Raw genomic sequence first — 21,560 nt, 5'->3', positions numbered from 1 at the left:
AATCTGTTACTCCCCGAAAAATCAGGCAACGAAACCCAGTTCTTTGATGAAGTGTTACTTTCCTTGTTGTCTAGTTGTAAGTAAATCTTAAACCCCAACTTAATCATGTCCCATAGACTCTATATGTACAGGAAATGAAAAGGAAAGATAAATATTCCACCTCTTCTCTTGTAGTTCCTATTTTAGCGCCGTACTGAAAAAGAAGCATTTCTCCGGTGTCTAATCAATACATTGAAAGTTCTTTTGCTGCAATAACATCATGTTACAAAGACATATGTTTTCTTTTTCTTGTGGTACAGCAACTACATTTCAAGATTTCACTGCAGCAAATCAAAGTGAATTGTGGAATAGATACACAGCAGCTATCTTCAAAGAATAGTGTACAGAGAAAGTCAGTTTATGTCAAGCCCTTGAACATATGTATTCTTCTTCAAGTAACATAGTGTAGGTGGTACTACATTCAGTGTTTGTAAAGTTTTAGGACTCACAAATCTTTGTGTTAACAACATGTGAGGCTATACAGATAGAGAGAAGCAGACTGAATTGTCAAATAGAGTATACTTGGACTACATGGATGACGAGCAGCTGCCTTGTATTGCTTGTAAAAGCTTTGTCTTGTTTCTGCACTTGTTAACATGCCATTGCTATGAATCGTATCTGTTACATATTTCACAGCTTTACATATTATATGCACTCAGACTGTTGTGATTCAGCATTTTGACTCCAAAGTGAGCTGCAGGTCTTCTTCCCAGGGGCTCTGTTCAGTTTTGGCAATTACATTTCATCTCTGCTGATATGGTTCCTTCTTCTCTGCTGCTAATTATACTGTATGGTTAACTAAGCATGCCTTGTCACTGACAGAGGACCCAAACTGAATGCTGATCCAAAGCTCCAAAACAATTTACACCCAGATGTACAACCCGTCCTACATCATTACCATACAATATGTCCTCATCCCGCCTCTCCTTCTAAGGTGGAGAATCCATCGCAGTTTATTCAAGGCTACCGGGTTCTGTACCGGCAGACGTCAGGTCTACCCTCCCCAGGGCCGTGGCAGATAGAGGACCTGAAGGTCGCCTCGGAGAGGGACATAACTCTCTCAGGTCTGAAGAAAGGCATCGTGTATGAGATTAAAGTGCGGCCATACTTCAATGAGTTCCAGGGTGCAGACAGTGAATCCATGACGGCACGCACCATGGAAGAAGGTAAGCGTCAGTTAATTTACATTTCTCACAAAAAGTGATTTCTCTGCTGACTACGTAGAAAGAAATGAAAGATTAAGTTACTTATGCATGAGCAGATGCTCTTGTGTAAATGATTCTTCCTGCTTTTAAATTTGGTTGCCGCTAGTAATTGCTACAAGGCTAGATAGTAATGGATAATGGCATTTCAAGTACAACCACCCACACACGCATGCTACTGCGGTGCTAAGTCCCCTGTGTGTGAAAACAGGTCTCCCAGACAGCGCAGTGGGGGTCTGTGACAAGCTCGGGCCTCTGTGGCTCAGTATGCAGAGGGGGGAGGGCACAGACTGTCTCTTTTGACATAAGCCCAACTCTTACGCTGCTCCTCTGTGGACCCCTGCTGCCATGTCTCCGTCACACACCAACCATACCGGTGTTATATGAGCCTCCTATACCAGCACGCACACACACACATGCACACACACAAACAAACCCACACACACACATATTATGCCCCTTTAGTTTATTAGTGATGCTGTTGTCCTTGTCCTCTTGAACTGCAGACCAATTGATCAGGTGTCAATTCTTTTCAGGAGAATTATTCATGGTATAGGATAGTGTAATATAAAAATAATTATTAGGTTATTACACATCTTTTAGTGTATTGCCTAAAAAAATGACCTAAGAATTACCATATTATTAAGACTGAGTCTAGTTGTGCAGTGAGAGTACCGTGTACTTTCCTTGGTACGTTGAATACAGGAATTGTTAATAGCTAACATTTAGCTTAAAAGTCCAAATGTACACATACAATATCTTTAAAAAAATATTTGTAAAAAAAACATAATGATGGTCAATTTAGCTCAAATCTGTAAACTTAGAAGAAGAAAAAAGCAGAAGGGCCTTGGGTGAAAATAGTTCAATCCACTTCCTAAACTAACATTTATAAATAACAATCCCAAATCATTAACTCTGTCCACCACTTCCAACCACATGGAACCAACCGATGAATCCCTCCAATCATTACAAATACTAACAGGAAGTTAGTAATCTCAGGACATTTTAAATGAAGAGAGGGTCTAGATCATGCTCTATGTTATTTAATTAGACATTAATCCACAATGAGCAAGCACTTGGCAAACTTCCCCTAACAGACAAAAACCTCAAGCAGAACCAGACTCATTGGTGAAGAGCCATACAGCAGACTAATGGGGCTGAGGAAGGGAAAAGGGTGGATGGGGGGCAACGTGCTTAGTAGCTTATTCCAGGAAGTCATACCGTTGGTTTTGATGGTTATTAAAACGGCTGACATATCATTGCCATGGATCATTCTCTGCAGCAACTGAGCCAAGTCTACACTCCAATAAAGACCATGTGGCGATGATTTTTTTGTCCTACCAAAACAATATTAAGCAATGAAAGCAACTTGGTCAAAAATAATTTGTCAACAATATTTAAACAGATCTTACGGAAAACAGTAGTCCAAGAAATGTGTGGCAGATGAAGTTGAACAGATGAAGACCATTTGGTGCCAATTGCCTTTGTTAGAAATTGACTGGCTGCAGTCAACTACTGCTAAAACATAATCATTACACAAACTCTCACCTCTCACACCACAACATTGTTCAACATCCATACCATACACACTGCTCAACCCCTCAACTCTCTTCTACCTCTCAAGTCCCCCTTACAAAGCACCTTCTCTCCCTCCCCTTCTCTCTTTCTCTCTATCGCTTCTTTCACTTCTTGCATCCTTTCTTAGGTATTTCGTATAGTTTTGTTATGTATTTGCTGGTTGTAGTCTGATGTGTGTCTGTTGATGTCTTAGTATTTTTGCTGTCTTTATTTGTTTTGTTTTTTTTTGTTTTTTTTACTGTATTTTGGAGTTGTTGTCCTGACCTTGTCTGTTTGTTTTTTCGTGTCTCATTTGTTATGTATATGTCACCAGTTTGTCACTCTATTGTACCTAATAAAAAAAAAGAGTCAAATCCCTCTAATCAATTCAAAGCTGATCTTATTCTGACAAAGTTTGTGTTAAATCAAATGAATACTAGACCCAATTGTAATACAATCAACTCATTTTATCCTAACAACCCTGTCATTATGTGTTGATTACTAATATTTATTTAGTAAATAATACTTGAGCTCAATCCCAGTTACACCACTTCCAAAGTGAGTAAATGCTTACTGTTGTGCTTATTTTACAAAAGTTGAGTTGTGGGTGTTGGTGTTGGTGGTGGTGGTGGTGGTGGTGGTGGGGGTGGTGTATTTTTTGTAGTTTCCTGCATTTGGGTGCTGCATCAGCTAATCTGTGTGAAACAGCTTTACTGGGAGCAAGTTGTGCTGAAGACCATTAATGCATCATCCTCCCAGTAGGAGAATAAGAGGAGGGGCTGTGAACAGGGGCAACCACTGGTGGAAAAAGAGAAACTCAGCTCACCGTAGCCCAATTAAAATGGCCACATAGGATCACTAGAGGTCTTTGCCGACTGGGGACCGAGCTCTACTGTAGTTATTTGGGATCCAGGAAATGAGGCATCGTAGCGCAGGGAAAAATTGGCTTGATCTGCAGATACTCTAGAGCCCCAAAATGTGCTGCTCTGCAGATTTCTGAGGAAAAACACTCGATATCCATCAAGGCAGATTGGGAATGTGGCAGTGCCTTTGTGAAAAACCTAGCAGAGGGCGTCTTTGGGGTCTTGGGGGGTCAAATCAGCTGATGTCTCCGACTGCATACGAGGGGAAATTGTGTATCAAGATAAATGATCCTCGCAATCCTTTGATGAGTTGTGAGAAAGAGAAATTTGGCCAGAGGCTGCAGGCTCTGTGACCTCACTGTCATCACATTTGTCCATAGGAGCCTCACACTCTCCCCACCCCCCCACTCCATTCAAAGAAATGCTATTGTGTGCCAAATTTCCAGACAGGTATAGCTGCTAAGATGAAGATATACCGAAGGTCAGGGAGGAGAAAAGACAAGGCCATCCTGTGCGGAATGGAGTTCCTCTGCCTGGATAGATTTTATTTAACATTACAGGGGTGTTATATCGGGGACAGTGAGGTAGACGCTGAAATGTTTGCTAATTCCTGAATTAATTAGCTTAATTGATGCACTCATTAGCATAACAGGTTATGTTTAGCACTCTATATAGCAGGACATTAAGCAGCTTAAGTGCCTTTTGTTTAATTGCACAGCTGTGAGTAAAAAAACTGAAATGTTCCCTCAGACATTGAAGGCATTAATTGCTTTAAATTACTCTGCAGCTACAGTGTTCATGAGTCCTATCATCTGTATTAGTCACATTAATAACAATATAACCTCTGACCCTCTCTGCTGTTGTGAACATTTATTCTAATATTTCCCTGAGTCATTATTACTGGTAGTGTAGCCATTATTCATCCTCAGGGATAGTTCCAGTATATTATATGTATATTAATACGGAAATTGCAGGACAACACTTAACGGTTCCTGTCTTCTCCTAATGTAAACCTTGGACTGAGTGGACCTGCTCCATCAGTTCGCTGAAGCAGCACCACTGGAATTACTTTTGAGAAATAAGACCTTACATGAATGATGAGACATCCGCATTATCTTACAAAAGCTAGTTTCAGGTAGCATTTTCTTCTCAGCATAATAATAATAATGTATCCTGTATTAATCCTGCGAGGGGAAATTCAGTTTTACACTCTGTCTAATGAACATGCTACACAAACATAGGCCGAAATAGGAAAAAAAAATATGGACGTGCATTAATGGAGAGGTCTCAGAGTGAGGGGGCTGCCCACAGCGAGCGCTCCAGAGCAGTTTTAAGGGTTCGGTGCCTTGCTCAAGGGCAACTCGGCGGTGCTCAGGAAGTGGACTGGCACCTCTCCAGCTACCAGACCCAAGTCCCTACAGACTGAGCTACTGCTACCCCAATTATTATTGAGAAACATTGTAAAACTGAATGTCACTTTCCTTCCCACTTTTTTTCATTGCTCATTCCACTCATATCCACGTAAACTGTGTAACAGTTGCTGATTTTATGCTCTCCGTTGTCTCGTGGGAATTGTATGCAGCAGCTATCGTGTGAGGCAGTATTCAGGACGTAGCACAGTGGTGTTCGACAAAACAATGGAAATGAGAAGATAAAACGCCACTTCTGAATCGAGCTGGTGTTCTCACTCGTTCTTTATCCCTCCTGAGGTAGAAAGATGTGTAATAAAAATTGTTGATCGACGGATTTTGGCTCAAGCCTAAGGATTATTTAGCCAATCCAGATGTGCAATTTCCACTACTTAACAATTTGTAACTCAACAACATCACTACAATTTGGTGTTCCCCTGCTAGTAAAAATAAATGCAACATCTGGATATTGCAGCTCGACCAATGAACAGCTTTATGTCTTTTTTGTTTCCTTTTAAAAAAAAAAAATCAGATTTAAAATAGCAAATCATAAACCAGCTGTTTACGACTAAAGTTTTCTTCATAAAGAATAATCCATGGCTGGGGGCTCTTTGGGCTCCATTTGATGCTCTTGTTTGTTTGTTTTTCCATAAATATATTCTTGATTGTGATTTGATTTGGTGAAATTTGGCCTACAAAAGTTTAATGTTTGCATTAAAACTGATGAACCAGAGAGCCACATCAATTTCCTTCCACTGCAAATCACCTTCATTTGTATTGATTAGTGTCAAGAAAAGACGTAAAGATATTTTTGAGATGCTACCTCAGCAGAAATACTTGTGTGTGATATACAGTATAAGAGCTGGGTCATTTTCTGATCTTTATATTTTACTCCTGGTCTTTTAGTAACTCTTCAGTCAAAACACTCTGAAGTCTGGATACAGATATCCTCAGAGTCATTTCGATAACTGTATTAGAAATAAACTGCATCCCATTTGGCAAGATCAAATATCCTCTGTACCGACAGACTGTTAGATGTTACTTGTCAGATTACACTTTTTCAAAAACAAGTTACAAAGTGCTGTGCTGAAATGCCACGTCTCTTTGAAGCGTCAGTTAAATCATTTAGTGAAGTTTATTTTTCATCTTTCAAGCTAAAACAAATTCTGTTGTTTTGCTGTTATTTCTTATCTGAGTTTACTACTCATACTCTTGATGCAGCATTTACAATACGTATCTCGATGCAACCCTTATTTTCTGTTGCCTCTATGAGACACATGTTTAGCGCGTTTCACTCCAGCCAATTAGGGAACCAATCCCATCTGGAGAATTTAAAATCAAAACAAGAGAATACCCCATCATGGCCCACCTGCTTTGGCTTCTCTGCTCTGCTTTGACGTTCAGTGCCTTGCTTACACTACACAGCAGATAGCATTCTTATTTTGCAGCTCCTTAATTGGGTTCGGAGCAGTTATTTCATCCTCTCAGTCACAACATAATGATAGTTTTAATGGAAATCACTAGAAACTATGCGCCCAGAGCAGTCATGCAAGCCCATTCATTGAGACATGATGGTGTGCTCGCTTACATTGACGGGCATGGTTTTTACCTCCTGCTGCCTGAAGACTCTTTCTATCACAGATCTGTCCATGAAGGTCATCAGAACAGATTGATACATTTGAAAAAAAAATAGTCCTATCAAAAGAGGGAAATTTGAATTTGGCACTGTAAGGCATATCATGTCTGCTGAACATCTCAGAATCCTCATTATACGACATGGAGATGGACCGTTTTCATTCAGATATGATATGCAAAATTGAATACAGCTACTTTGGAAGCATTTACGTGTGGCCATAATGGTTCTAATCCATTATGGAAGTGATGTTAGCTGCTGGGCTCTGCCATTTGTTCTTGGCAGGGCGAATTTAACTCCTGTTTTAACTTGCTGCTCTGCTTGGAATGGTTTTGATTTATGCAATTAGTAAAGTGCAGTTTGGACCACTAATGCTTAGTGCACACAACTTATGGTGCCAGTAAGATAATAGATTTTTTTAAACGAGTAAATTAGAACAATGGTGCATTTCAAGGTCCAAGTGCATCCTAGTTATGTGCAAACATTTTACCGTTAAAATATGAAATTGAGAAGCGCTCAGCTCGCCATCTGGTACACTGGCTTGGAAAATACTTTGTTGTATGCCTTGCTCTATGAATATGAAGTGAGTTAGTGGGTGAGACAAATCCTTCTTTGACATGAGAAAAAAAAAAACAGGAACAATATGGTACATCATTTATTCTTTTTCCCTCTTATATTTACATTCTTTCCTTAACGCTCTTTGACCCACTAGCACCTGGAGCACCTCCACAGCAAGTGACAGTGTTGACAGTCGGGAGCCATAACAGCACATCCATCAGCGTGTCATGGGACCCTCCCCCCTCTGATGAGCAGAATGGCATCATCCAGGAGTACAAGGTAAGATCAGACCTGATCCACTGTATGAAAGTATATGTTTTATTAATGCTCTGCAAAACCTCACAATGAATTCTGTCTGGCGTGTCTGTCTCTTACAGATCTGGTGTCTGGCCAACGAAACCCGCTTTCACGTCAATAAGTCTGTGGACGCAACCATCCGATCAGTGGTGGTCGGGGGGCTGCAGGCTGGGGTGCAGTACCACGTGGAGGTGGCTGCAGGCACCAGCGCAGGGGTGGGGGTCAAGAGCAAACCCCAGCTCATCATCTTGGGTAATCCACTCAAACACACACACACACACACTAAACCTGGAGTCAAATGAAATGACCTAATAATGGGGGACCTGGGGTCTCCTTCACAGATCAGGGGGCTCTGGAAAAATGATTTATCAATTTATTGCACTTGAAGAAAAGAAGATTGCGCTTTACAAACGCAGACGTCCAATGAGAAATCAATAGCGTTTCATTAAGCATAGTGTCTGGTAACACTGCCAAGTACTGTTAGCCATATCAATAATCCTCTTCAATATGTGGGCAGCTGGCGCTAACAAAGTAGACAGTGTTTTTGTGGGAGCTTATCAGACTATCACATCTTATCAAATGGCTAAAGGATGCCCAGAGTATATTAGCCAAGAATCAATATGGCAGCCCAGGCCAGATGCTCTTCATCTGTGACTTTTGACTGATATATAATAACACCTTTAACGTGCAGAGAGAAGGGGAAAACACAGGCATGTGGACCACAGCTTAATGATGGGGAGGGGGCGACGGGGCGGGGTTGGGTGGTGGTGGTGGTGGTGGTGGAGGTGGGGTGTTCCTGCTGGAGACTGTGAATCTAATTTCACAGCACAGTAGCCGCAACAGAAAATCAAACTCTGTCAGAGCTGCTCTGTCAATCTCGTGTCTTGCAGCTCAAGTTGATAAGTGCACTGCTGAATTGATTTACTCTGCCTCCGTATTGGATGCACTGATGCTGTTTAAAAAAAATAAATCATTTATTATTATTGTTTTGTTTTTACCATGCTCAAACTCCCAGGATGATGCTGTTTCTTTATGGGGGTTTTTTCTGTCTCTATTTTCTTTGAAGTTCATTATTTGACACAATCAATAAGTATTTTGCTTTTGTAGAAAATATGTTTCCTCAAAGAGTCTTGGCCAGTAAAGCACATGAATTAAGCTTATCTGCTCATTGTTGTTTTTATGAATAATATCTAGCATTTTTTGCACTTTGTATACCACTATGGAGATTGAATTGATTTTTCTTGTGTTCATTTCATTTTTTAATCCCAAATGATTTCCATGCACAGCAGCTATTTGAAATGCAATCATTTCTTAATTTGTGCACTGTAATATCAAGATTCAACCTTTCTTTCTTGTCTTTTCCTTTTTTGTTTGTACCATTTTTTGTTTGTACCCCCCCCCCCCCCCCCCCCCCAGGTGCAGAGCTGAGAGACATAATGACGGGATCAGAGGGCAACAACAGCATCTCAGACGTGGTCAAGCAGCCGGCCTTCATCGCCGGGTTAGGAGGCGCCTGCTGGATCGTCCTCATGGGCTTCAGCGCCTGGCTGTACTGGAGGAGGAAAAAGAGGAAGGGACTCAGCAACTATGCAGGTAAGAAAATCAATTTACATGGTTCTGCATCAACACAGAATCTCAAAGCACACTGGGTCTCTCCATCCAATGAAAGCTGATGTCATCACAGATGCGACTCCATTTGAGACAACTAAAAAGCAGAACAAAGGGAATATATTCAGCGCGGGTGGAAATAGGCCCTATTGACTTTAATTCAGTGTGCACTGATGTGCATCGACTGTGCTGAGTTCCATCAGTGCCGCACCTCAACACTCTAATACATTCATGCGAGATAAGTAATTTAACATCCCCTTCCATTACCAGACCATGGCTGGTGTTGTTTGCACATTAACACGAGGCGCGCCGAGGTTAGCATATGAAATATTCTCATCCCTCTGTGAGTCAAGCATATAGCTCTGTGCCATTATTATAATGTGTAAGGCAGTTTTCATTGTGACGTGGGGAAAGGGTGCCGTGATTTCCTGATTCCAAAGGGATTTACATGATTGAGTGCTGCTTCCCTGATCCCTTCTCTAAAACATATTGAAGAGTTTACTTCAAAACAACACATTTCCCTATTAAAGTGTGATAGGAGGAAGAGAATTGCCCTGATTCCCTAATATCTACTGTATATAGATACATAGATGTAAGGAATGTAGTTCATTTCAGAACACTCTTTTTGCCCCTCTCTTATGAGACAACCCATCATGCTCCAGTTTGTTATTTCTAAGAAATGAATAAATGAAATGATGATGGTGCAGAGGCACCAGGCTTAAGGGGTCAAGTGTGTAACCTTTATTTCAACTTCAGCCCTCAGGGCAATCAAGAGTAATGCAGAAAATGCTGCTGAAGTGGTTTGATGCATTAGTGCCTCCAGTTTCATCAAAATCTAATGGGTTACATTACACCATGGTTTTTATTCTTATTCATCATTTTTACCTTGTCTTTCACATTGCAGTTCAGTCCTTCACCTTTACCCGTGCAGGTATGTGTTGTACTTTAATATATTACAATAATAGCACATACAGTTAGCTGCCTATATTGCTGGTGGCATCAGTTGTCATTCAAACTGATATTAGTGATACGCATTTTCAGACAAAATAATTGTAATTTAGTTTTTAGTTTTTTTTCTTTGTCCTCCCTCTTTTCTCCACAAGTTACATTCCAAAGAGACAGAGGCCTGATCAGAAACGGAAGGTAAGAATTTAAATGAACTTATAAAATCCATGAAACCCCACAGCTTAAGCTTTACCCGCTAACATTTTAGCTCAAAACTCCATATGCCACCACACTGACAAGAGCCTGTTGTTAATACCTATAATGAAGAGTTCCATGATGAATAGAATTTGCATACATGTTATGATATTCGCCCCTGCTTGCTCATATCAGTGTATGATTTGCACTGATGTACACTTGATGAAATCATTAATCACGCCTTTCAAGCCAGTGCTACCAATTAATGCAGGTGGGCCGCTGTTTATTTTCACCGGCTGCCTCTCTGTTCACTGGAGGGTGTTGGCAGAGTGAGAGGTCATGGGAGGAAGGGAAAGGTGATGAATGTGCTCTTTGAAAAAGCTTGGCGTATGGTACACTGTGATGGGTTTCTAACAACAAAGTGTTAGACCTTGAGACTCCACTCTGGGAGAGTTTGCTGCCTGCTCAGAAAATGCCCAAAGTAGAGTGACGTTTACCTCTGTATCCACTGAATATCAAAGTGTACTGAAACAGCAAAAGAAGGGGGTGAATTTTCCTTTGCGGAAAATGAAAGAATCTTCATTTTTATTCCTCTCCATGCCCTCTTCTGTTTTGTCACACCTAAGCAAGCAGATAAGCCCCCAGCTAGAACAAATGTTGCAAATAATGGACTAAAAATAAACACTTTCCTTCTTGCCTGACCCTTTTTGGTGTGCATGAGTGTGCTTTTTCACACTATTCTCCTGTATGTGTTGATGTGTTGATGTTTGCATGTGTTGCTAAGTAAATGTATGCAAATGTATGCACATGCTTGTGCATTTTAAAATGGAAATTATTGACGTAATTGTTTGAACACCTTTGAGCTATCACTAAGTCAGCTGTGAACAATTCCCCTGACGCTTGGCAAGCCAGGCTCAGTAGAAAAATTCAGTGTGGCTGCACGTTAAGAAAGCACATGTGGACAAATGTGAGTGTTTAGCCATTCTTATAGCAGTTTATACAAAGAGCTATTAAAATTGTCTCTTTTTTTTTTCTCCCTGAATTGCCGCCCACAACTTCCCTACATTGAAGTCAAAGCATGCATTCATGAGCATTGTATTTCACTAAGACAAAATGACACGGTAGCTTTCCTTAAACTACCTAATGGGCTTTTGCTGTCTCTGTTGCTATGGAGACGGTGCACCAGTGTAGCCGATCTGCCAGAGGCTGTCCATGATTCTCAATTTAAAATGTAAATTTGTGTTGTGCTAAGGCTCCAAAGTGGATTTAGTGAGTATTTAGGCCTGCCTTGTATCTCCGGGGAGAGTTCGCAGTGTTGGTGGAGTTACGGGGCGGCAGAAGTCTGATTTATAGACTTGCCATTTTATGTCTCTCTGTTGTTTATTGTTGCTTGTGTGCACAGGGGGCTGCTCCACAGGCGAGAATATGCTGAATGAGTTTTCACATCAATTTGTTGTTGATGCAGCAGGAGGAAAATGGGTAATACTGTTCCAGTGCAGGCTAGTGATTTAACCATGTCTTTCCCCCTTCTCCTCAATCTCTTTTGTTTTCTCTACAAACGTCCTCTCGACAGCCGCCCAGGGTTGCTGAAAGCAGGCGACCAAGGTCTACCCTGGTTGGCTGACTCGTGGCCCTCCACCAGCCTCCCGGCAAACGGCGGCTTAGGGAGTCCAAAGGGCGGTAGCAACTTTGGCCGAGGAGGTAAGACACATAAACAGGGTTGGGGTGATGGGAAATACAGTTTTAGCCTGGATGGACAGTTTTGATGCTCATCCATTGGGAAGTACAGTGACAAGACACACAAGTACAGACAAACACACACACAAATTAAAACAGCCTTCGAGGGCTTCACTAATTTGATTTGACAAGCTTGATATTTGGCTTGAGTTGATGTTATTTGCATTTACTTTTGCCATTAATTCTTTCAAATTATTAGTCATTATGATTTTTTCCCCATGGTGTTATGCTATTGATAGTAAAGTATAGCCTATGTATTGGCAACATGTATTTGTCTGTTAGCGTGTTCTCTTAGCCAATTGGAACCCTGCTGAGCTGCAGGCTTCATATGTGCATGACAGTAGAGCTGAAGGTTAGCGCTGTTTGAATATCCCCCTCGTGAACACTCCAACGGGCTCCCACAGCGCTTTGCATGCTAATTATGGTTGTAGATAATCACTTTCATTTATATCAAGTCCATTTGAGACCTGTGTTTAACTAATACCGAGCGCCAGAGCAGCAGGGATTGTTAATGACCTTAAAGATCGTTAACTTCATGTCAACTCAACTCTCCATGATCCCTTTTCCCTTTTCAATCCGTTTTTGTTTCAGATGTTTTACCGTCCGCGGCAGTGGAGAAAACGGGCACCATGCTGTCTGATGGTGCCATCTACAGCAGTATTGACTTCATGGGGAAGGCAGGCTACAGCAGCCCGGCACGAGTCAGCCAGCCCACCCCCTACGCCACCACGCAGATACTCCAGTCCAACAGCTTCCACGAGCTGGCTGTGGACAGGCCAGATCCCCGCTGGAAGGCATCCCTGCAGGCCCAGCAGGAGATGGCAAACCTGGGCTACTCGCTAACGGACAGACGCCCTGGCAGTGGTACGAGCCACCCTGAAAATAGAGATAAATTCTGTTTTTATTAGGTGTGATGTTTGCTTCCTTATGATGTATCTCCAGCCCCCGTGGATTTCATTACAAACAACATTTGCCGTAAAATGATAAGTGTGTGGGACCTTTTTTTCTCCAGGAAAAGTACCACGAGGAAGTTTGCAATCTAAGCCACGAAAGAGCAAAATAAAAAAGGAGGGAATTTATTTACATATTAGAAAATGGACCCTTAGGATAATGTTCTTAATTACTCTTCTGTCTTCATCACAATTCTACCCTGGGAGCTTATCTAGCCCTAGAAATGTCACACAATCATGACGCATTTCTTAGGGGTTAACTTGATTAGGGATGGCGGAAAAATCCCTCAGTGTTATTTATGCAGTGAATATACATTGACCAAAGTCACGGAGGCATTTCTGTCTGTTTTTTTTTGCTCAGTGTGCTCAGCTAAATGTCAGGCCTACCAGAGATAAAGTAGAGCAAGCTGTAAGGAATCAACTTAAAGGGGTTTTCCGCAGGTTTTGATGCCTCTTTAGGAAATGTCAACATTTAGAAAAAGTCCTAATGTGCTGTCAGGACACAGAAAGGAGAAATAAAGAACACTGGTTGGGAGACGGAGTTGAAAAAAGTTCAGATTGCAGAGAGAGATAGACGACGGTTTGTGAAGTAAAGCTGTGCATGTGTGCGTGTGACAGTGTAAGACATATACAGTAGGCTTGCGTGCACAGCATGCAGGGATTTTTCAGTATTTTGAAGACGCGTCTAAACTCCATTCCCTCTTTTTCAACCCAGGTGCAAAGGTCGGGAAGAAAAAGAAGGTGAAGGGTGGAACAAAGGGCTCTAAATCAAACGGGACATGTTGGGCGAACATTCCCCTGCCTCCACCACCCATGCACCCTCTTCCTGGTACTGAGGTTGACCTTGACCGCTACCCTCAGGAGAACCACGGAGGAGGGTGAGACACATTCATATCTCATCAATCTCTGTCTTCACAAACACAAAAAAACACACGTCGGCAGAAGAAACACATGCAAACGCAGAGGTCACCATATCCTGTACCTGTGCAAACTGTGTATGTGTATGTTTATTTTTATTTGTTTTCCTATCATATAAATTGGACAGGAGCCGGACACAGTTTAAACTATATTGAGATACACCCAGCTGCCTTTTTTTTAAACTAAATACTGTATGTTTGTATTAGGCTTTTGAACACATGAAGCTTCCGATGGGAGGTAAAGAAATCAACATTTTGATCATATAACAATCATATTTGGTTGATTTATTTTAGAATAGTGGCTCATTGTAAGTGGTAAGAACATTTGCTTTTACTAAATCCAAACCATTCTCTTCTAGTATTTTACCACCTGTGTAGCAAAGTCTTTTTGTTCAGTTACCAGAATAACAAATGCTTCTGATACAGCCTTTAAAATGCAGCACCATCGAAGCCACAGTCAATACACCGATCTTATACTGTAATTTATTACCCCCCCCTACCCCAAAATCAACATATTATGTATCTTATCTCTGCCTCTAGTACTACTGATTCAGAGAGCCAAAGACAAACAAATTCATTTAAAAAGATCCCTTAAAACCAAAGTGTGGGCCTCCAAAATCAACACAAACTAAAAGCGCTGTAAGTTTAGCTTTAACTTAATCAAAACAGCTAAAAGCAACAAACAAAGAATGGATGGATGGATGGATCAATGGATGATTGGTGGATGGATCAATGCATCAATGGATGGATGATGGATCGATTGATGAATGGATGATGGATGATGGATGAATGGATGACTTGATCGATGGATTGGTGGATGGATCAATGGATGATGGATGGATTAATGGATGATGGAGGGATTAATGGATGGTTGGATGAATGGATGGATTGGTGAATGGATCAATGGATGATGGATGGATTAATGGATGGTTGGATGATGGATGAATGGATGGATTGGTGAATGGATCAATGCATCAATGGATGGATGGATGATTGATGGATGGTTGGATGATGGATGAATGGATGAATGGATGATGGATGATGGATGAATGGATGATTGGTGAATGGATTTATATCATCTCGTCCCAAAATTAAAGTTTTGAATAACACAGGAATCATTTTGTCCACACGCCAGGTATGACAGCAACAGTTGGGCCCCTCCCATGTCTGTCCAGACCTACCGCCATCAGAATTTGGACAATGACGTCGAAGAGGAGAGAGGTCCCACTCCTCCTCTGAGAGGACGATCCTCCTCGCCAGGAGCTGCTACCTTCGGCCAACCGTCATCTTCCTCTCTCAGCTCTGCCCACCATGAGGAAATGCAGTCCATTCTGCAGGCCCACTTGGATGAGCTGACAAGGGCTTACCAATATGAGGTGGCCAAGCAGGCATGGTAAGGATAAGCAACCACAATTTGGGACCTGCTTTGTCCTTTGATTTGGTGCCTTCTCTGTTTAAGAAAAAAAGAAACATTAGATTGTTTGAAATGTGTGCATCTGAATTTGGTTCAAAATAGTTTCCCTTGCATGGTAGAAGAAAAACCTGTCATTTGATACATTTTATTCTGACAATAGTTTGGGTTTTGCATATCAATAGCTATTTTTGAGCATCTTATGAACTGCTATTTACATGTGTCAGCCTGAATCTGCAATCTCCGTTTCTTCAGAGGGATAAAAAACACATCTTCATTGATTACACCTTTGATGGAGCGTTGGAAAACTTGACAAGTCAGTGGTGACACGTGTTGGAGGCTAATGACTGGGTTTACTCTAACATGCTGTTCTGACATCAGTAAATAGAGCTGGTAATTATGCATGCTTCTCCTCTATGGCGGGATGTGAGCCATCATGGAGGACAGCTGTGGAGGAGATAACAGGCATGTTGGTGACAGCCCTGCCCATCCACATATCCTTTATCCAGTCCAATTACAACTTCATTGTGTTAGCACAACACACACCAGCCCAGAGAAAGTAATCAGGGAAATCACTGCAGGCATTCATATTCTCTGCATCGCTATCTTTTTTGAATATGCACTCATCCTGCTTTTCTATGTTTTGCGCTATTTCCCAACCTTATTATCTGACCTCTGCTGCATCTCTAAATGTTTTTATTGTTTTTTAATATACAGTATTTCCCCAACAATTAATTAGGCACATGAAGAGCAGTCCAAGTGTGTCCACCACCCCTATCCCTCCCATGGACTTCATGTCTGGTACTCTGGGCTCGGATTTGGGAGCCACACTGCTTTCTGAAGAAGACGAGGAGGAGGACAGATACGCTGTTGTGTCAAAGAATCTGTGTGGCTTTGAATACACACCCGGTCACAGTGTGGATAACCTGGAGGGCTCAGGTATGTTTAATACCTGGTAAAAGTAATTTATCTGAGGTCATTTCTTTGAAATGAGTGGACAGCTGGATCACTGACAGTATTAAAATAAAGCAGGTTTAATGTTAACCGCTGCTGCTCAAGAAATGATGTACTGAAAAATGTGACCAATGCAGCTGCAGATGATTATACACAGACAAATAAATAAGCATTCCATACACACAAAAGAGAGCAAGCATGTCAAATGAAGGCATGCATAAATGTATCATGTATAAATATATGCGCTTACACATTTCAACAACATATACAATGATATAAAATTAATAAAGGTGTTTTTCTGAGAGTTTCTTTAAAACTACAAATTGATGTATTGCTTTTTTTAAAGGACAGTGCTTTTAAGAACATGGCAATCTGTCCAAGAATGTGTTTATGAAAACTCCAAAACATTACTTTAATATTATGTGCACATACAGAAAATGTACATTTTGATGTATTTTCATCTTATATTGATCGTTTTATACTCTTATTTTCACCTACCAATCAAATATACATTCAGATATATGCCAAAGATACAAATGTCAGAATGTAACATAATGAAATGGTTGATTTTCCTGTGTGTGTATAAAATATCTATGACAAAATAAACAAAACGTGAAGGCACAAGAGGTTTCAGTCACCCAGCAAAAGTTTCCATATAAATTGTATCCTTATTGACCATGTCAGTGCCACAGCAGTGGAAGTATTTTCTTCATGCATTCTCCAGTTTTTACTGACTTCCCGACTTCTCTAACAAATCCCCTTTTAGTTACTGTGCATAGATACTCCAGACGTAAATTATGCAAAACACACAAAATGAATTGTAAAATTGTCATTCTCTAAACTAATCCGGGCTTTAGCAGAATTATCCTATGTAAACTTTCCATCGATGCAGAAAATGCTGTGCAGTCGGTTAGCTTGCTGAACTATCACCTACTGTAAGACACTTCATAGAACAAAGAACAATGCATATTAAATCCAATGTAATCATAGCATAACAGCCTCTGAAAAACACACACACAAGTCAAGCATATACCTCATAGGGGGGAAAAACTGTAGACCATGAACTTGTTTATGAAGCCAGCATGGACGGTGATATAGACTCTCACATTAATATAGATTTTTTTTCTAGGCTTAAAATATTCAGATAGCCTTGTGTGAATCATGGGTAATATTTTTCTTTGCAAGTATTCTTCGTCAACGAGACACCCAGACAGTCTTTCAGAAGTTACTTGAAGTCTTTCTTGCAACGGCATCAAAACCCCGACATAGAATATTTTAAAAATCTTTAATAGTCCTCGACTGAAGAGTCACACATCTTACATTTCAGATTTGATGCATTTATAAATAGGGTTCTGTTTGAAAAGTGTTTCTTTAGAGAGAACTTTTGAAGGCATCTCCCACAGGGACACAAACGTACTGTTTTTAGATTCCATTGTTTGATAGGTTAACGGAGTGACTTGTGCATTGAGAGTATGTGTTTAAAACATGTTTGATAACCTCTAGCAGGGCAGGATTCAGGTCAGTGAGGACTAAAAATATTTGCCAACATTAGCAATGCAAACATTTTATCTCGGTAAGTTTAGTTGACACTTTCGGAAAATGATATTCAGGCAGTTTTAAAAAGCTTCTCCATTACAAGGAACAACATCATGAACAAAGCCAGCGTGGTGGCACTATTTCCACTGGGGCCATATTTAAGGTGTGGTGTACTGCTTTAAATGGCACATTAGTGGATACGTATTTCCATTATGCATGGTTTAAATCAAAAGTATGAACTTCATACTTCTGGTTGCTTATTTAACTGTATCAAAGTGAAAATGGTTCTTGAGGCCTTCTGGTTGGAGCAGTCAGTTGTACTAATGTAAGCATTAAGTATGATTACTCATTAGATGTACTGTACTGCTCATTTCCAATGAATTACAATGTTTGAACCATCCATCCCAACTAGCATAGACGACTATAGATATACTTAACTTAAATTAACTTACACCATAACCTATTCAAATTAATGGCATTAGTACAAATGTGATTAATACAGTATGTGCAATGCTTTTAAATAAACTTTATACGATTACAAATATACAATAGCAGAGGACAAATTGTTAAAACTTTTGCACTATTACAAAAAAAAATCATTATTATTATTATTCATTTTTTTTACATTTACATTAGATTTTAAATATTTGCCAAATCAATACCAAGGGAAAAGAGAAACATGAATGTGCCCATGCGTGTATGTGTGCAGGTGTGTATTTTCTGTAAGTGTAATATACTATGTCAAGAATATTATTTGTGAAGTCACATTCATGCTGCATGCCCCGCTCTTAGTACAATGTTTTTCTTGATACTGCTGTAGTTCTGTAAAGTTGGATATTAACACTCGAACGACTCAAAGTATTCCTCTCTGTATTTACATGAATTAAAAGTATTCTAATCTAGTAATTAACCACATATTTCTGCTTGTTGATTTCTATACATCCACATCACTCTTTGTTGTGTCGCTCTATGTGTGTGGTAAATATTTGTCTAAGTTGAGTCTTCACCCTCGTTAACTCTCCTTCTGTTGCTCATTGTAGGTAAAAGCTCCCAGCAATGTCGCCCAGAAGGCTCTGGCCCTGCAGACCACGGTGCAGCAGGTACACATAGCCTTGGCCACAAGAGGGCCCCACTGACTGGCCTCAAACCCCAGACAGACAAGGTCGGGACCCTTCCCAGAAGGAGAGACACCAACACAGACAGTAAGTCAAGTCTCTTATTTACAAGAGCATCCACTATTCTCACTAACTCTAAAAAGGACTCGCTCTCTTATGATTTCACATTTTCTTCCTTTGCCAAAACACCCCCGTCCACCATCCACTCAGCAGCCCACACACCGGTCATGAAGCCCCTGCACACTGTGGGTTCCCGAATGCACAGCTCGTGGGCAGCTGCAGCCTCGGACCCCTCGGAGGAGTGCATGGTGACCGTGTCGACCCTGGAGCGGCAGCATATGGCTTCCTGGAGCGGCACTACAACATCCAACAGGGCCACCCTGAGCAGGGGCTCCCACAAGAGACCTGGCACAGATCCCATCCACAACGGGCATCCTGCAACAAATAGCACAGAGAAACGGGAACACTGTAAGTGTCAGGCTACATGAGCATGTGTCTGTGTGCACATTACACCATTGATTTGATCGAATGCAAGCTAGAGAGACAGAGATAATATACATGTTTTACTGAAACTTGAAATACAAGTTGTATTGAGCTATTTCATAGTTTTAATTTGAAATACGCTGATTGACAAAAGGAATGCAATGTTCTAAATATAGAGCTGAAGGCAAATCCCTATTCTCAAAAAAAGAGAGATTTATTTTGTTGTTAACTGTGTCCCTTAGTGAAAACCTCTCAATACAGATAAATGTAAAGAATTTGCAATCAACGTTTTACATTTGGGTGAACCATCATTTTGAACAGGGGAGAAATAGATGCAGAACTCACCGATGCAAACTGAGACACGTCCTGAAATATTGTAGTGTCTCCAAGGCTTTAAGTTGTTGTTTTTCGCTGTGTCTATCTGTCTCTCCTTTAGAGTCTTTTCTGAGGCATCATTCCCTGCAGTTGCTGCCTGCCTGTCCCGGGACACCTTGTTTGTAAGCGCTATGAGATTTTCTCTCTGCTAGTGACACAGAATGATTTTTTTTCCGGAAGACGGAGAGGCGACAGAAGGAAGACGGAGCAACCTCGTGCGAGCGAAGATGCAGAGCTGTAAATGTCATGTACAGACACAGACACCAGTCTCACAGTGTTATTTTCATCCCCCTCTTCAAAAGAGTAAACAGTATGTTATATGTCCGCTTCTATTTTCCGTCACATGGTGTAAAAAGATTCACACGGTGGAGATGAGGAAGAAAAATCACAATGAAACTACTAAGACTAAGGACGAAGAAAAAGGACTTGCATAATTTGTAAATATATTTTTTAATGTTTCTCTCTTTTTCTTTTGCTTTGCTATGCAAGCCAAACCCAATGTTGTCTCTTTTGTGATTTATTACTGTGAATCATTTTTCATCAATGCTCAAACTGTTAGCTTATTTTGATGAAGCTACTGTATTGTTGTACTTTGCACAGAGCATTTTGGTAAAAAAAAAAAAAAATAAGCACAAACCCATTGTCAGCTGAGCTGAGGAGGAGAATCATAATAATGGCAAAGAGGGACGTCTATGTTAAAACAGAACCTAAACAGAAGATATATACTTGGCTGTGATGTTAATGAATGAGACTTACTCTTACAATATACGGAGAGTTACGAGGAGAAACACAGTGAAATACTTGATAATAAATGATATGCCAATATAACTCATATCTTATTATGCATTATGATAACAGTTGTTTTCAGCAAATGGTTACCAGAACATTATTACTGTAACAAAGCAACACATAAGTTGTGATATCCAAAGCAAACAAAAAGAAAAGTGGTGTCACTTCTCTGCAATTCCCATTCTATGTGAATACAAATGTCTATATATTCTTTTTTCAAATGACATGACGTGACATAAACCAGTGCAATATTGAAAGGTCAATATGTCCGTAACGAGTAATGTCAGTGAATGACTTAGACAAAATTGACCTGCAGCGTTTGATGGGAACTATTTATGATGTTGGACATCAAAGAAATGCAACTAGATGTGTTCCTATGTGTTACACTGTTTATCGGTTAGGAATTTACACTATCACCTTACTAAGTTGTGTAGACTTGAACAACTGCCAAATTTGAAAAATATTTTTAGAAATCTTTTCCACTTTAAAAAATTGCAGCTAATTAGCGTTTTCTGCCAATGAGATTCACGCTGCGATGTCTTTACACTTGTTTGGATGGTTTTGTTCTGATTGTTGTTCTGGTACTGGCTCTCCCATACGAAGAATCTTTACCTGCCAGATTGGTTTTTTGCCCTCAGGAATACACAGCCACATTCAATTGGGCCATTTTTTTCAATCCTTTAAAGCAAAATAAAATGTGTATGTGAAAACAACCTGGACTTCTCCTTCCAATGCCTTTGAATATGCATTTAACTTCCATGTGCCCATGTCTGGTTTTTAAAATTACTTTTCTGCACTTGGCAAACAATTTTAGATCATCCAATGTAGACATGTTGAGCCTGAACAATGTTGTTTTTTCCATCTCATTGCTCTTTTTAGATAATACATCTCTATAAACAACGAGCGCAAAGGAATCATTATGTAAAAGTTGGTTTCTTTCAACTAATTATTCACCATTTTCAGTCAAATCAGTAAAAAGAAGCCATC

General features: G+C 40.4%; 1 protein-coding gene across 2 annotated transcripts in view; it reads left to right on the top strand.

The window, feature by feature from the left end:
* The window catches only part of LOC132988296 (roundabout homolog 2-like), an 85,276-nt gene extending 63,990 nt beyond the window's left edge, over positions 1-21,286 (top strand). Inside the window, exons 14-27 of one of the 2 annotated variants that reach the window (XM_061055621.1) lie at positions 974-1,205; positions 7,416-7,540; positions 7,639-7,810; positions 8,975-9,151; positions 10,071-10,097; positions 10,270-10,309; positions 11,880-12,007; positions 12,635-12,907; positions 13,709-13,871; positions 15,046-15,303; positions 16,061-16,260; positions 18,852-19,013; positions 19,140-19,394; positions 19,846-21,286. In XM_061055621.1, coding sequence (XP_060911604.1) covers positions 974-1,205; positions 7,416-7,540; positions 7,639-7,810; positions 8,975-9,151; positions 10,071-10,097; positions 10,270-10,309; positions 11,880-12,007; positions 12,635-12,907; positions 13,709-13,871; positions 15,046-15,303; positions 16,061-16,260; positions 18,852-19,013; positions 19,140-19,394; positions 19,846-19,847 — 2,214 coding nt within the window. In that variant the 3' untranslated portion in view covers positions 19,848-21,286. Of the gene's footprint in view, positions 1-973; positions 1,206-7,415; positions 7,541-7,638; positions 7,811-8,974; positions 9,152-10,070; positions 10,098-10,269; positions 10,310-11,879; positions 12,008-12,634; positions 12,908-13,708; positions 13,872-15,045; positions 15,304-16,060; positions 16,261-18,851; positions 19,014-19,136; positions 19,395-19,845 lie in introns of both variants that reach the window. The other variant, XM_061055619.1, reaches the window with a different exon arrangement.
* The last annotated feature ends 274 nt before the right edge of the window (positions 21,287-21,560 follow it).

The sequence above is a fragment of the Labrus mixtus genome, chromosome 14 (assembly GCF_963584025.1).
Source record: "Labrus mixtus chromosome 14, fLabMix1.1, whole genome shotgun sequence".
In the NCBI taxonomy this organism is placed as follows: Eukaryota; Metazoa; Chordata; class Actinopteri; order Labriformes; family Labridae; genus Labrus; species Labrus mixtus.
The sequence above is the reverse complement of the archived record's forward strand: the minus strand, read 5'-3'. Positions and strand labels throughout refer to the sequence as shown.